This window comes from Manduca sexta, unplaced genomic scaffold (genome assembly GCF_014839805.1).
Source record: "Manduca sexta isolate Smith_Timp_Sample1 unplaced genomic scaffold, JHU_Msex_v1.0 HiC_scaffold_2825, whole genome shotgun sequence".
In the NCBI taxonomy this organism is placed as follows: domain Eukaryota; kingdom Metazoa; phylum Arthropoda; class Insecta; order Lepidoptera; family Sphingidae; genus Manduca; species Manduca sexta.
In genome coordinates this window covers 6,071-19,369 of record NW_023593829.1, presented here as the reverse complement: position 1 = coordinate 19,369, position 13,299 = coordinate 6,071, and the positions used below count along the sequence as shown (strand labels likewise).

Here is a 13,299-nt window from a genome sequence, read left to right as displayed (position 1 = left end):
AAAAATAACATTGTAACTATTTAAGAGGTTGAACATATTTGCTGGACAAGCAAAATATTCCTTAATATAATGATCACTAAAAGTACAGTCTACATTCGTGCCATATGTTTTTATTTTTTTGCTGATCCTGCAGTCAACACCGGGAGGAACCTGCGAACGGTATACTGGTTCCTCCCGGCTTAACGACCGCAGGGCCAAAGGGGAGGGAAGGGGAAGGAATAAGGAAGGGGTAGAAAGGGAGGGATAACCTCGTACCATATGTTATAGAAATATAAATACGAATAATAATTTGTCACAGAGAAGAGTTAATTATACGTAACTTAGAAGTAAGTAAATTTAGAAGGAAAAAACATTGAATTTTTGACAATCTATAAAATTCCGCTTCTTGTTGCTTTCAAAATGGTAGCTAGGATTTGATATGAATACTTACAGCAGCAGCCACATTGCTTGCATGGTATGAACCGTAATAAGTTGCCGTTGCTATGAACATTACAATAAATGCCAACAGATACATGAAACACTGCAGCGCGTTACTAATCAGTTCCTGCAACAAGCGAAATTAAATTATTTTAACTTTTTACATAAGTATAGTCTACATTAATATGTAATCAAACGCAAAAATCGATGTTTAGTTAATATACTAAATGGAAAACAACAGAGCAAATCATGCCACAATGAAAGCAGAAACAGATAATTTCGTCCTCTGTAAGTACTTTATTTACGATTTCATAATGATCAAAACCCTTCAATTATGTTTAAAAATGTCTTAAAATATTAAGATATACTATTAAAATATTAAGATATAACTTATCTTTGTTTAATAGAATGTAATACTTACAGATAGCACCCAATTAATGGGTAGTTTTAGTGCTTCTTTAATACTTAAGAAGTAAACGAAACTCCACATGAGGGTGGTGATGAAACTCGTGACGGCTACAAACACGAACCATGTCGAATACCACGGCGATCCCAAAGCCATACATAGTATACCTAATACCTGGAAAGATAAAGAACATCTTTAAAACAATCATCACATATACTATACTTAACTGCCTACGTATAAAATATGTAGGAGGAAACTTAAAAAATGTAGCGCTTAATATTATGATAGTCCGCTGACACAAAGGGACGAATACACCAAAAATACATGACATTGAAAAGATAAGGACTCCACGATACCAGATAAAAATGACTCACTCTCAGTCATGAGTCAAATAGATTGATTATACCTAATACTTGTCCACCTGCTTCCAGTATTATTCTCAGTATTTTGATAGGATGGATTACAAAATGTACCTACAATGCGCAACATAGTTACAATTTCGTGTTTACGATATTATGTACGTTAATCCAATTTGTTTAAAATATTTACATGCACCTTAGTGAGCTCTAAGACTCGCTTATATAATACATAATAGATAATTGCAAAAATGATTCGTTTACACAACTATGTAACAAATTCATTAAAGCGAAGACTGATTCACAAACGTGCTAATGTACGCTACATTATAGACACATATGTGTATTGTATTTGGTATGTATATAACAAAACAATATTATTCGATAAACAGTCGTTATTCCGCTTTGATAAAAACAAGTGTAATGCAATGTTTGGCACAACCATTACTCGTATATTGGGTGGGAAACGTTAATATTATATAATAAAAAAAGCAAGTACCTACATAATTATGCTTTGATATTAAATTATGACCATTAATTCTTCAACATTATGATAATAATAATGATATCAGCCCTATATGTATAATGTATATACCGTCCCATTGCTGAGCAAGGGCCTCTATAACAGAGAGGAATTAAGCCTTAGTCCACCACGCTAGCCTAATGCGGATTGTTAGACTTCACACATCCCGGAAATCCCTTTAGAGAACTTCTCAAGTATGCAGGTGTCCTCACGATGTTTCCCTTCACCGTTAAATCAAGCGATAATTCACAAGGTATACAGCTTGTCAAAGGTGTATGCCCTTGGGATTTGAATCTACGGACTTTCATCTCGGCAGTCCATTCTACACCCAGCTAGGCTATCGTCGCCATATGTCTTCAACATGAATTGACAGCAACGGTACAACCTTAATAGAGACAGTCATTTAGGCTTACAGTAGTAAGTCTATAATTTAAAAAAGGTCTAAATTTATAGAACTGTTACCGCACTAGTGAGTTAGGTTGGCTTCGACACGAGTTTTGGTGGCGGATTTTCCTCTTTTGCCACAAAATCACTCTTGTAAATATTATTTTAGAACTGCGACAGCCTTCATAAAGAGAACGATAGAGACGCTTGCAGCATCAAAACCATGAGGCGTCAATAATGCCCAGAGTGGTTGGATATTTTTTTTAAACTCGTTTTATCTACAATTTATACGCGAAACAAAGCCAAGATTTTGCGAGAATGAGACTGCATTTTCATATTGTGGATGTTAATCCAATACTTAAATAGTAAAGGCACTAGGTATAAACAAAAATGAGGGATATTTTATTTTTCTTTTCCCAATTAAAATATGAGTATATATGAGTACTTATTCCTATTGATATTTAACATAGCCTAAAATTTCAAATTATCAATTTTCTTTTTTTTGGTACCAATGGACATTTTGTATGTTCCCAACATAGCCATTGTTTTCATAGTAATTATGCCAGTATTACTGGAAACAAAAAAACTGTTACTAATATAAAATCGGTACACAGAGATTGTTTTAAACTATATTGTGTATACAATACTTCGTAGTAATGTATGTGGTAAGTAAAGTAGCGGTGCCGATACCACTAGGACAACGGTGTTGGGTAAATGAGAACCATTAACGTCCGCTAGCCGCTAGGCGCGGCGAGCGCCGAGCACCGAGCATCCAGCGCCGCGCACCGCCGCGCCGCACCGCGACCTCAGCCAGCCTCAGCCAACGCTCGACGTCGGAACCGGTTTAATATCGCGCGCAAACTCGCTGTCGCAACCACGCTAGCAGGTGTCATTTGTAGAAATTCCAACCAATACTTTAATGAATATATCTTTAAAAAAAACATACTACCACTACAATAGCTATTTCCAAAGACAAAAGCGAACCGACAGTCCATTGCCCTACAATGTTTTAGTAGGAATTCTAATAAGAGATTATGCATAATCAAGACAAATCAGTTGGTAAAGGTTAAATGAGGCCAAAAAAGTGTGACACCCGGCACGTGCAGTGTTGCACATAACGTGGAGAAAGTGCGTCGCTTTGCGTCGGAACTATCACCGTGCGTGTACAACGCGCGGGACGCGACCGCCATTCTGAGTTCTATCAATGGGTTCACACTTCACAAACCATAGACACACTTACACGTTGCAGTCTCGCTCTAAATAACTAGACGTGGCCGGATTTCCGTATGGACGATAGATAGCATTTGCACCTAGGCCCTATATACCTGTGCTAACCAATGTTTGAGATTCGTGTCATAACACTTATAAGACTTGTATGAAAAAGACGAGCTCGAACACAACAGTCCATATTCGTAATTAACGGAAACCAGTTTTAAGATAACGTCATCACAATGTCTCTATGGCAAGCTATTTAGTATGTAGGTAGAGACCAATTCATATAAACAAGAGGAAAATACGAATAATATACTTTTATGAGATAAAAGCTATCATCATAATGTCAACAACATAAATGAACGGAGTAATGAAAGAAATTGAACTTTAATTTAATATTAACTATATTTTGTTATATACAAATGAAACAATTAACTCAGCCAAATCCAAAGGCACGCCTGCTTAATTTGTGTTCGCATAACTATGTTTCATTTCCGATGGCATGTAGGTGTTTATAATATAATACAATGCGCGATTGCCCTTGAAATAAACATCGACAGTGCCACTTAATTAATTCACGGCTTCATCGATCGGTCGAGCCACTACATAGACCTTACTAGAACCGCATAATACAAACACTACACATCATGATGAATCGAAGCACACAATACGTGATACGTATACATAACATCAAAATATAGAAGTTAATTATTTTTCCTTGTTCAAAAGCACGCTGATTGCGAAGTGAAAATGCAACCAAGCAACATAATATTCGGGTCAATGGGTGCGTGCGGCAACCGACAACGGTGCCGGTAACCGGCCTAAACGAACTGTCTGCCACGGGATCTACTCGGTTCACTGGCCATACTTCCGCACAAGGGCGCTCGTATTTTTATATTAATGAAAATAAAAGTATTAGGACACAAGTAAAAATGTAAAACCTCTATACAAATAGGAACAATATCTACTTTAAAGAAAAATAATATTTCGTTCCAGTACTAAGTATGTAATTACTGCTAAATAATTATCTTTGATCCTGGGATGTCGGAGTAATGTTTTCCGATATGCCTAATGTTCAATATATAATAATCTAACTAGAGGTTGATTTATTATTAAAGACGTATTATTTGTGGAGTTTTACGAATAATCTTTCAGTTTATAATTGTTTTTTTGTTATAAGATTAATAAAAATTATAATTGTGAAATTGTAAGTAACTTATATTGTGACGACACGTCAAGATCTACGAACCTATACCTGCTAAATCTAAGTTTAAAGAAACGAAGGGCTTTATTTGATCAGATCGTTGGCTCCATCTATAAACACTGTAACACTGTAACCTGCGGGCGATCACAGTATTAGTAAATACTTAGTAAACGATACTATTGCAATATCCTAAACAAATCCATCAGGTGAGTAAGAGTAAAATTAATATCCAAATATTAAGAAACCAAGAAAGGTGTGTCGGTTTTCAAACAGGTTGGTATAATTGTATCGACCGGAGAAAGATAACCATCTCTCGCCATCTGGACCCCAGTCTACTCCCCAGTCTTACAGTTACGATCAGATGCAATGGGGTCACTTTGGCGCACCATATAAAAAAAAACAGCTGAAAATATTTATTACATAATAGGCTAAACATATTCAAAAGATACAGTTTTTTAAAACAAGTTGATTAGGTTAAACCTAAAAGTAAAAAACACAAAATTCAAATCGTATTTTCATTCATTTATTAGACCAAAATACGTTTTTAGGCACACTTTTAAAACAAATACCGATTACTATACTGATCGCCAAATAACATATAAAACCTTCGTTTAGCACCGAGGGTTAAATAAAAGAACAGATTCTATCGATGCTCAACTATAAACGTTAGATCATATCTATTAGATACTGATAATACACGTTTCTTTACATTAAAATTCACGTGAAAGTCACAGTTATATAGGAAGTTTTAATAGTGACTATTTTAAATTGACCTCGCTAGTTTATAGCGGGCATGCTGCGGGGAGGCCAACCTATCTACCTATCCCGCAGGAACGTTTCTATTGTATTGTATTCTTGTTATATTCTGAACTATTTTCTTATAAATTTAACTTTCTAAATGTACAAGTCCCATGAAATTAGTTGGACCATCCGAAACTAAAATTAATAACGTGTAAATAAACCAGTGAGATGAAGTAAAATATGATGTGAACATTTATATGGCAGCAGTGATTAGTTACCATCCGATGACACACTTAACTACTCTTTCTTCTCTGTCGTATAAAAACGGTCAGTTATTTCAGCATCCCAAAGTAATGTTCTAATATTAATTATTGGATAGATTACAAGTTATATTATAATTTATAGCACACAACGATTAGTTTATTACTTACTCTATAATATATTTCTTATTTTCCACCTGCCACTCTTACTTATCTTACGCCTTTGTAGGGTCGCGCAACTTTTTCAGAACATATTTGATTAAGTCGCTAACTCCAAATCTTTTTAGGGAAGTCCAGTTCCATGTTAATTATGTGAAAAAAACAGAAAAAAGTTTCCCATCCCGAAATACAAATGCAGAACATTTTGGTCATCTGCTTTGATGAGCAAAAGAAACGTATTTTTTTTTATTTTACATAATACCTACTTTACACATATATAAAACCATCTATAAAACATTATTAATATTCGTCAGAAAGGACAAATCCACAAGATAACATCATCAGTTAGATGATTTCTAACCTTGTTAATTAAAACGTATTCTTCGAAACTGTAGATAATACAGACGACTGGTATCAAACAATTGAACGTCATTTGACCAGAAAAAGAGTCTCGTCATTGTCTCTAAAAATATATTTTAGATCTTACAAATTGTACACGTTTCTTTACAATGCTCGTTATATTACTTTGACCATGATAAAGTATATTATATTAGTAACAATACGAAAATGTAGGTACAACTCGTCGCCAATTTGACGCTATGAGCGAATTATTATATTGTGGGTATTAGCTCACGCACACAAGAATGACGCAATCACCATATCCAGCTTGAGTTCGATTAAAGCAAAGTTTCTACCTACTGACTCAATCGTATATCTTCGTATGCATGGCATTCTGGATGTTTACTGGGCCATTAAGTGGTTAAACCATCCGACGCGGCGCTTTGGTAAAATATATTAGTGTCGAGTATATTCCTCGCCGCCGGAATACTTCATAGGTTAGGCAAATCGTTCAACGAGCACCGTTAATTGACCTTGATGTACGTGTATCACGAAGAAAATAGGCGTTCGAAAGTAAATTTTTCAATTTCATTGACCTCGATTTCGCAAGCGCAAAACAAGTCGCAGTGAGAATCTGTCATAACTAAATGTTGTTTACAAACAAACCACCACACAATACGCCGAAAAAGAACAAGTTGACGCAGTAGGATCCGATAAACTTTTCACGCCTGAATAATAATTGAAATCCATAAATAACGAACGTGACTATTCAATGACACCGATATAAAAATATTTCCTACAGCAACTAAGTATGTACATTGAATAGCAAAAAATTTAATAACGTCTAAAAATAATGTCAAGAAGCAAGATTTCATCATCAACCGTCTTGGGTAGGTAATAAGACACATTTAATAAAGAAAACAATGATGCCAATGCTTACATTCACAGGAGACTGCAATGCTCACCGTGTGAATGAAACTCAATGACCGCATTATACGTAGAGTCCTATACGTTATATGAATGACTTGAAGCTTTGATATAATTAAGAGGAGCCAACGCAACTGAACAGAGGCCAGCGAACATAAGTAACTCAATAAAATTAGTACTGAAGAGTTGGAAGTTAAAGGCAAAGGTCACAAACTGTAATTAGAATATGACCAAATATTTATAATGATATGTAATAAGACGTAGGTTTGTATAATTCAATGACTCTCGTTACCACACATAAAAGATAATTTTAGGGATGTCGTTGGTACGTCATCAAATTAATAGGTATGAAGATATTCTAATATCAAAACCCAGTAATCTTATTTGATCACGAATGTTTTCAGTTGTCTAATATGTATCTCTATGACCCGATTCTCTCACCGCTGGGACGACGTTTAACTAGGAAAACAAGAGATGAGCGACCGCCAGAAATAACCCATTATACCTACTGTGTTCGTTTTAAATATAAATTGCAATAAATGCGATTTAAAGGCCACTAAAGAAGCCGGCTAATTTTCATTCAACTTTTACAAATATTATTATATTATGTCCGAACTTTGGAAGCAAAGTATGAAGTGGGTACCAACTAAAAAATAAAAATAAATGTAGATATTGTTTACACACCAATTTTGACTACTCAAAATAATATAAATACAATCGAAGAAATGTGTTTAATCTGAAGCTGTTGGATTCAATCCTCAGAGGAGACATTTCAGATTCTAGAGCATAAAAATTCTACGTATTTTAATTACAATAGTTTTTAGATTGTACAGAAGGAACAACGCGATGTTAGAAGTCTTGAAGACGTTTGTAAAAAAAAAGTGTAACGAAGTGTCAATTTGAGTCGGTTTATTTGAAAGTGGCTGTAATGTAAGCATGTAGTGTTCAACTGTATATTATTTGTCATAAATAATTCCGCCTAGCTGAACAACTACAACGCCGCGGTTCTGAATGTAAATAAATCACTGGACGCCTTTAACATTCGTATTTAAAGGCGAAACTATACACAATGGTATTTATTATATATAGATACCAGACTTACAAGAATAGGCTTAGTTTGCCAACACAAGTATTGTCAAGAAAATGCTATTGGGCTCTAACTAAAACCTCCTGTTTGCTTATTGTTCAGCACAGTGCTTGCGACATGCCTGTCTCCAGCGTAACTCTTAACTTATACAAGCTGACTTGCCCTATTTTAACAAATTCTATACACAGTTTAAGTAAGCTACCGTCGAAGTATTTTACGACATTCTGAAAACAGTATTAACAACACTTTATTTTTATGAATATTATAGTGGGCAGTAGTACCTACGTAAGTTTATTCGCAATGAAATTTTATTATATTAAATTGTTAAAGTTCCATTAGTAAAAATCATCAAATACAAACTAATATACTGAATACTAATAGTATTAGACGTTCATCAATACTTTGGACTGAGTGAACGGTATAGTATATTACTTATGTCTAAGTAAATTCATGTGAAACTGACAAGATGTCACACCGGCCGCGGCCCACAACCGGTATATCGTCGAAGACGTGGCGCATCGACGCACGCCGCCACCATCGCTGGCCACAGCCCGAACCACATGTTGACAGTAGATACTACTTTCATTTTGATGCCAACTTTCACCCGATGTCGTTCTCAAATGAAAACTACGAATGCAAAACATTGACTTTACAAATTTGGTTCTATGTTCGTATGTGCTCGATGTATACAGAAAACGCTTTCATGTTTAAAATATACTTAAGGTAGGAAATAAAACCAATTTGTTTGCAAGCCGGAATATTGCATGATATAAATTACGTTTTAATAAAAAAAGAAAAAAAAAGTAAACATACAATAATTTAGGTGTATAAGTCATGCTGTTTATTAGAATTGATATTATTTCAAATCCATCAACTGAAAAGTCATAACGTTACACTGATTGCGGAAATCTAAGGAACGTTATCAAAATATCAGCGCCATTGTAATGCCCCCACTTACAATGGAAATATTAAAACATGATTAACATAACTACGATGCTAATATGCTAATTTTATATTTCATACAAGGTTTTTCCTCGTTTAAAGATTTTGACAAATATATTCGTAATTCATGTGTTTGTATTTTATAAGTATGCATACTGCAATGCAATTAAGATACTTAATAAAATATCAAATATATTTCTACACTTTTTGTTTGTCACATTTAAAAAGAAGTTTAAGACTACCAACTAACTTTCAGTTGCTTTAACTCCAGAAGCAATATTTCGATTATTCTATTCCCAAGCAAACTCGCTACAAGTCCTCTAAGCTTCAAAGTTGGCAGAAGTCAGCTTGTCGTAGCTGTTTACACGGTAAAAATCCCTTGCTGAAGATAACTTTTGCAATTTTCTTGCTAATCTACACCCTGCGAAAGTGATGAAACTGTTTTAGATTTGTAATTGGTAAATAATTATCATTATCTTATCCTACTTACTAAAACGCAGGTTCCTATATCAACCTTACTAATAAATATCTTAAAATATATTCATAAGTACATACTAATCGCGATTCCGCCCACATGAAAAGCCTTTCCCGTAATAAAATTCCACTCTATACTTTTCCGTCGTCGACTTTCGTAAAAATCGCGTAGGTAAATTATATGAATCCAAGACAGAGTCTATCTTGACCCTAAGATGGACGTCAGTGCGGGAGGTTGGACTAGTGGTAACTTATATGCCAAGAGCGTGCATCGAAGTAGGATAACTGTAGCCCTCTTTTTAGTTTCCACAGAGACGGGCTGCAAGGCGTCATATAGCATGGATAGGTGCTAGCGTGCAGCTATCTTAGTGCAACAGTCTGGCCCTTATGTGTCTCCACTACTGGGTTTTAATTAGTACGTCGGTGTACGGTGTATATTGCGTTATCTCCTCTGCTCTGATCGCTATATCCTCTAGTCGTCGTAAAACAAATGTTATATAACCATGGACTTCACCAGCTTGTCGGTAAGGCAAAGGAGATAAAGCATAAATTTGATAAACGTAATCTCAGTGATTCAACACAAATACATCTGTATGTATTTGTGTTGAATCCTAAGATTATATTACTTCTGTAAGTATATACCTGAGTTGCACCCAGGAGGGCCAGCTGCACTCCCTACTTCATCTGGCGCTACTAATAATCCGTACCACTTGATGTAGGTACCATGAACGAACGCATGAATGAACGTTAAGGATAAGTTTCTCTCCGCGACAAAAAAGAATGTCTGTGTACCAAATTTCACCACAATCAGTTCAGCGATTTCTGTGTTCACTTCTAACATACATCCAAACACCTTCACAAACTGATGGTAGGATACTTATATCCGCCCGGATAGAGAGCGTCGTACACAAGGTGTAAAACCCGCCATAGTGGCCCAAATATTTGACATTGAAAGCTTACTTCTCTACCAAGTTTTTGCTAGTATAGAAAGTGAAACTCTTTCCTAAAATAATATACTATGAAAAAGGACGTCGATCTGCCTTCTTAGTCAACAATTAATTCTGCAAGTTATTACACCATACAAAGGCGCAATAAGTCATCACAACAGTCAGGTATATTGTTTATTCACAGATATTTTTAGCCATTATGGAAACATTATAAATGAATCAGTTACAAATCTACTACGTGGTTGTTTTCAAGTTCACAACTGCAATACATTACAAAAAAGCCAAGAAAGTATTACTTATTGATTTAATATAATATCTTTTCACATTCACTTGAGAACAACTACATAATTTACTTAGCTTTCATGTTATGATGCAGAGGTAGGTACTCCACCCATGACCACAGTGGTGCACGACGCGCGTTTAAAATTATCGATTGTGTTACGATACTTATCGGTCACTCACAGTAACAGCTATGTATTTATGTCTAACTTTAGCCCTAGTTAACCTTTGAAAGGTTAAACCACTTCAAATAATGTAATTTATATTTTAGTTTCAAACACGCAATAATATGTAAAGTAGTACTTTATTTTTTCAATTGGAGTATACAATTGCTACATAGGTATTTTTATGCTTTTAAAATAAACAATATACAATCTTCAATTAGTAAACATTGTCAATAACTGTTTATCTTCCAAGAATATCTTAAAAAATATATATTATTTGAAACTGAGGTGGCGGATAACGGTATATAACATAATAATATGTAGATGTAAGTATGTAATCTGTAACAATGCGCAACAACAGCCTGTTACGAGCAAGAGTGTAGTGTAATTATAAGGTTAAGTCATTCGGGCTAATTGAGAATGAAGACAAGCTCTAATTACCCGGTCCATAATGATAATATTTCACTACACTTTTTCAATAGAACTTGTAGGCAAGTAAATAATAATAATATTTACTAAACATTACGCATGAAGAACTAGGAAAATATGAATGACATAAAGTCACGTAGGTTTCAGATATCTGTACCCTGTACGTAAATTTCATGAAAAGAAGCTCTATCTAGTTACAAAACTTTGATAATTCATAAAAATAACGCCACATATTATCTATTTTGCTAGTAGTATCGTAGTAGTATATGTACTGCCGAAGCACGTAAAAAGTTACATTTAAAGATTATGCTTAGTAAATCTCATTTCAAGAGGACGTAAAACCTAATTATAAAATCTATACCAACCTCAGTTTTAACATAACATATAGGCACATTTGTATGAAAGGGATATCGATATTATAGTATACAAAAGCAAATATTGTAAAAATAATGTTGTATGACTCAGAAACATAGACATGAAAAGTAAGGCGTAGGCGAATTAAGGATATCTAAATTAGTCAAATTAAATATGAGTAATACGATAAAAATAATATGTAGCAAATATGAGAACTAAGCGTAGCCTTGATAAGCACAGCGTAACATAACATTACTGCATATTATAATAATACCTAATTAATAATTACAATTTATACTTATGTATTCAGAAATAACCTGAATATGCATATTTAGTAAATACACACATAAGTATGTATATAAATATACAGATGGATGCTGCCTTATAAACGTAGACACATTTATGTAGTACACAACTTGAAAAAAATGACTCTGCTTCCTTAATGAAATTGATAACCCAGTAAAACAAGAAAATATCTCAAATGAATTAGTTCTTCGCCATGTTTTCTGGGCATGGTGGCTGCATTATGTTTGAACCACCTATTCTGCGCATACACATACGAAACAAGCGACAGCTGCTTGTAGGCAGGAGTTAAAGCACACGCCAAATGTCGCCTCTTTGCAGCCACATTCGAACCTCCGTACACACAAAAAAGCATTCTCAGCGTGGCCTCGATAAATGATGTACATACAACATATGTACATGTACAGGTATTGCACGTTTTCGTAATTTAAGAAGACAAATTACCCAATAACTCTAGTACCACCAAGACTCAGTTTTCACATTGTAGGTTGTAGGTAAGTATTTTCCTTTCACATCTATGTATAACGCCCGAATATCAAAAACAACTTGGACGAAAAACAACTTTTAAAGAACTAAATGAAATTAAAGTAAATGAAATTATAGTGTACAACCAAAATGAAGTTCTAAAACTACAACAGTAGCTATTGTTAGATATTATGATTTTCTCGCCTCTACCTATACCTACTATTATCTACGATGGTGTCAGCGGATTAAGATATCCTGTACTAATTAGTGAATAATATACATAATAATATGTTTAGAAGAATAAGAATGAAACCTTGTTAATATAGTAAAGTTTGGTACTCACTAATTGAATGATTTTCAATAACCCAGGTGGAGTTTTAAAGTAGTCAATGTTAATTTTGATCCAGTCCAACGCACCACCACCTTGTTGCGGAGGGGAGGAGACGAGAGCAGGTTTGTTGTGATCCACAGTCACCACTGTCTCGGGTGCCATCATTCTCTGCTAAATGTGAATCGGCAGCAAACTTAAAATAAATACGTAGGTGAGTAAACGAACACTGTCACTAAACTTCAGCACCGTATGGACGCGGCACACATTCCGTCCGTATTCACAGTCCGACAACAGCGAGCGTAGTATACTCAACGTAGCGCACAACTGTCGAAGCGGACCGAATCAGAGTGGCGGGCTGGCGGGGAACAAGAATGGTAGTGACTAGTAACTAGTAGAGCTACTGATGACGCGCTCTCAATGCGATGACGGAATGCTGGCCACATTATTTTAGCAAACATAGAGTCCGATGCATATTATGACAATTGGGACCTTGGGTAATGTGTGAATTCAATAGAATTAAACAAGGTAAGTACATTTTACACTCACCTTTTGCGCTGTATGCAATAATGAAAGCAACCAATATAAGCAGTTTTTAT

General features: G+C 34.9%; 1 protein-coding gene across 1 annotated transcript; it reads right to left on the bottom strand.

Moving 5' to 3' along the window:
* Positions 1-387: 387 nt before the first annotated feature.
* LOC119192482 (plasmolipin-like) lies at positions 388-13,070 on the bottom strand. The gene is made up of 3 exons (XM_037446294.1): positions 12,716-13,070; positions 839-997; positions 388-544 (listed from the first exon to the last, which is right to left on the bottom strand). Exons 1-3 carry the CDS (start codon positions 12,866-12,868, stop codon positions 407-409), a joined length of 450 nt encoding a protein of 149 aa, XP_037302191.1. The 5' UTR covers positions 12,869-13,070; the 3' UTR covers positions 388-406.
* Between the last annotated feature and the right edge of the window lie 229 nt (positions 13,071-13,299).

What these genes read in the sequence shown, in the direction of transcription:
- LOC119192482 (XM_037446294.1), bottom strand. Translation starts at nt 12,868, where the DNA reads ATGATGGCACCCGAGACAGTGGTGACTGTGGATCACAACAAACCTGCT. An exon ending in TATTGAAAATCATTCAATTA is followed by an intron (nt 998 to 12,715) that starts GTGAGTACCAAA and finishes TTATCTTTCCAG; the next exon opens with GTATTAGGTATACTATGTAT. An exon ending in CCATTAATTGGGTGCTATCT is followed by an intron (nt 545 to 838) that starts GTAAGTATTACA and finishes CGCTTGTTGCAG; the next exon opens with GAACTGATTAGTAACGCGCT.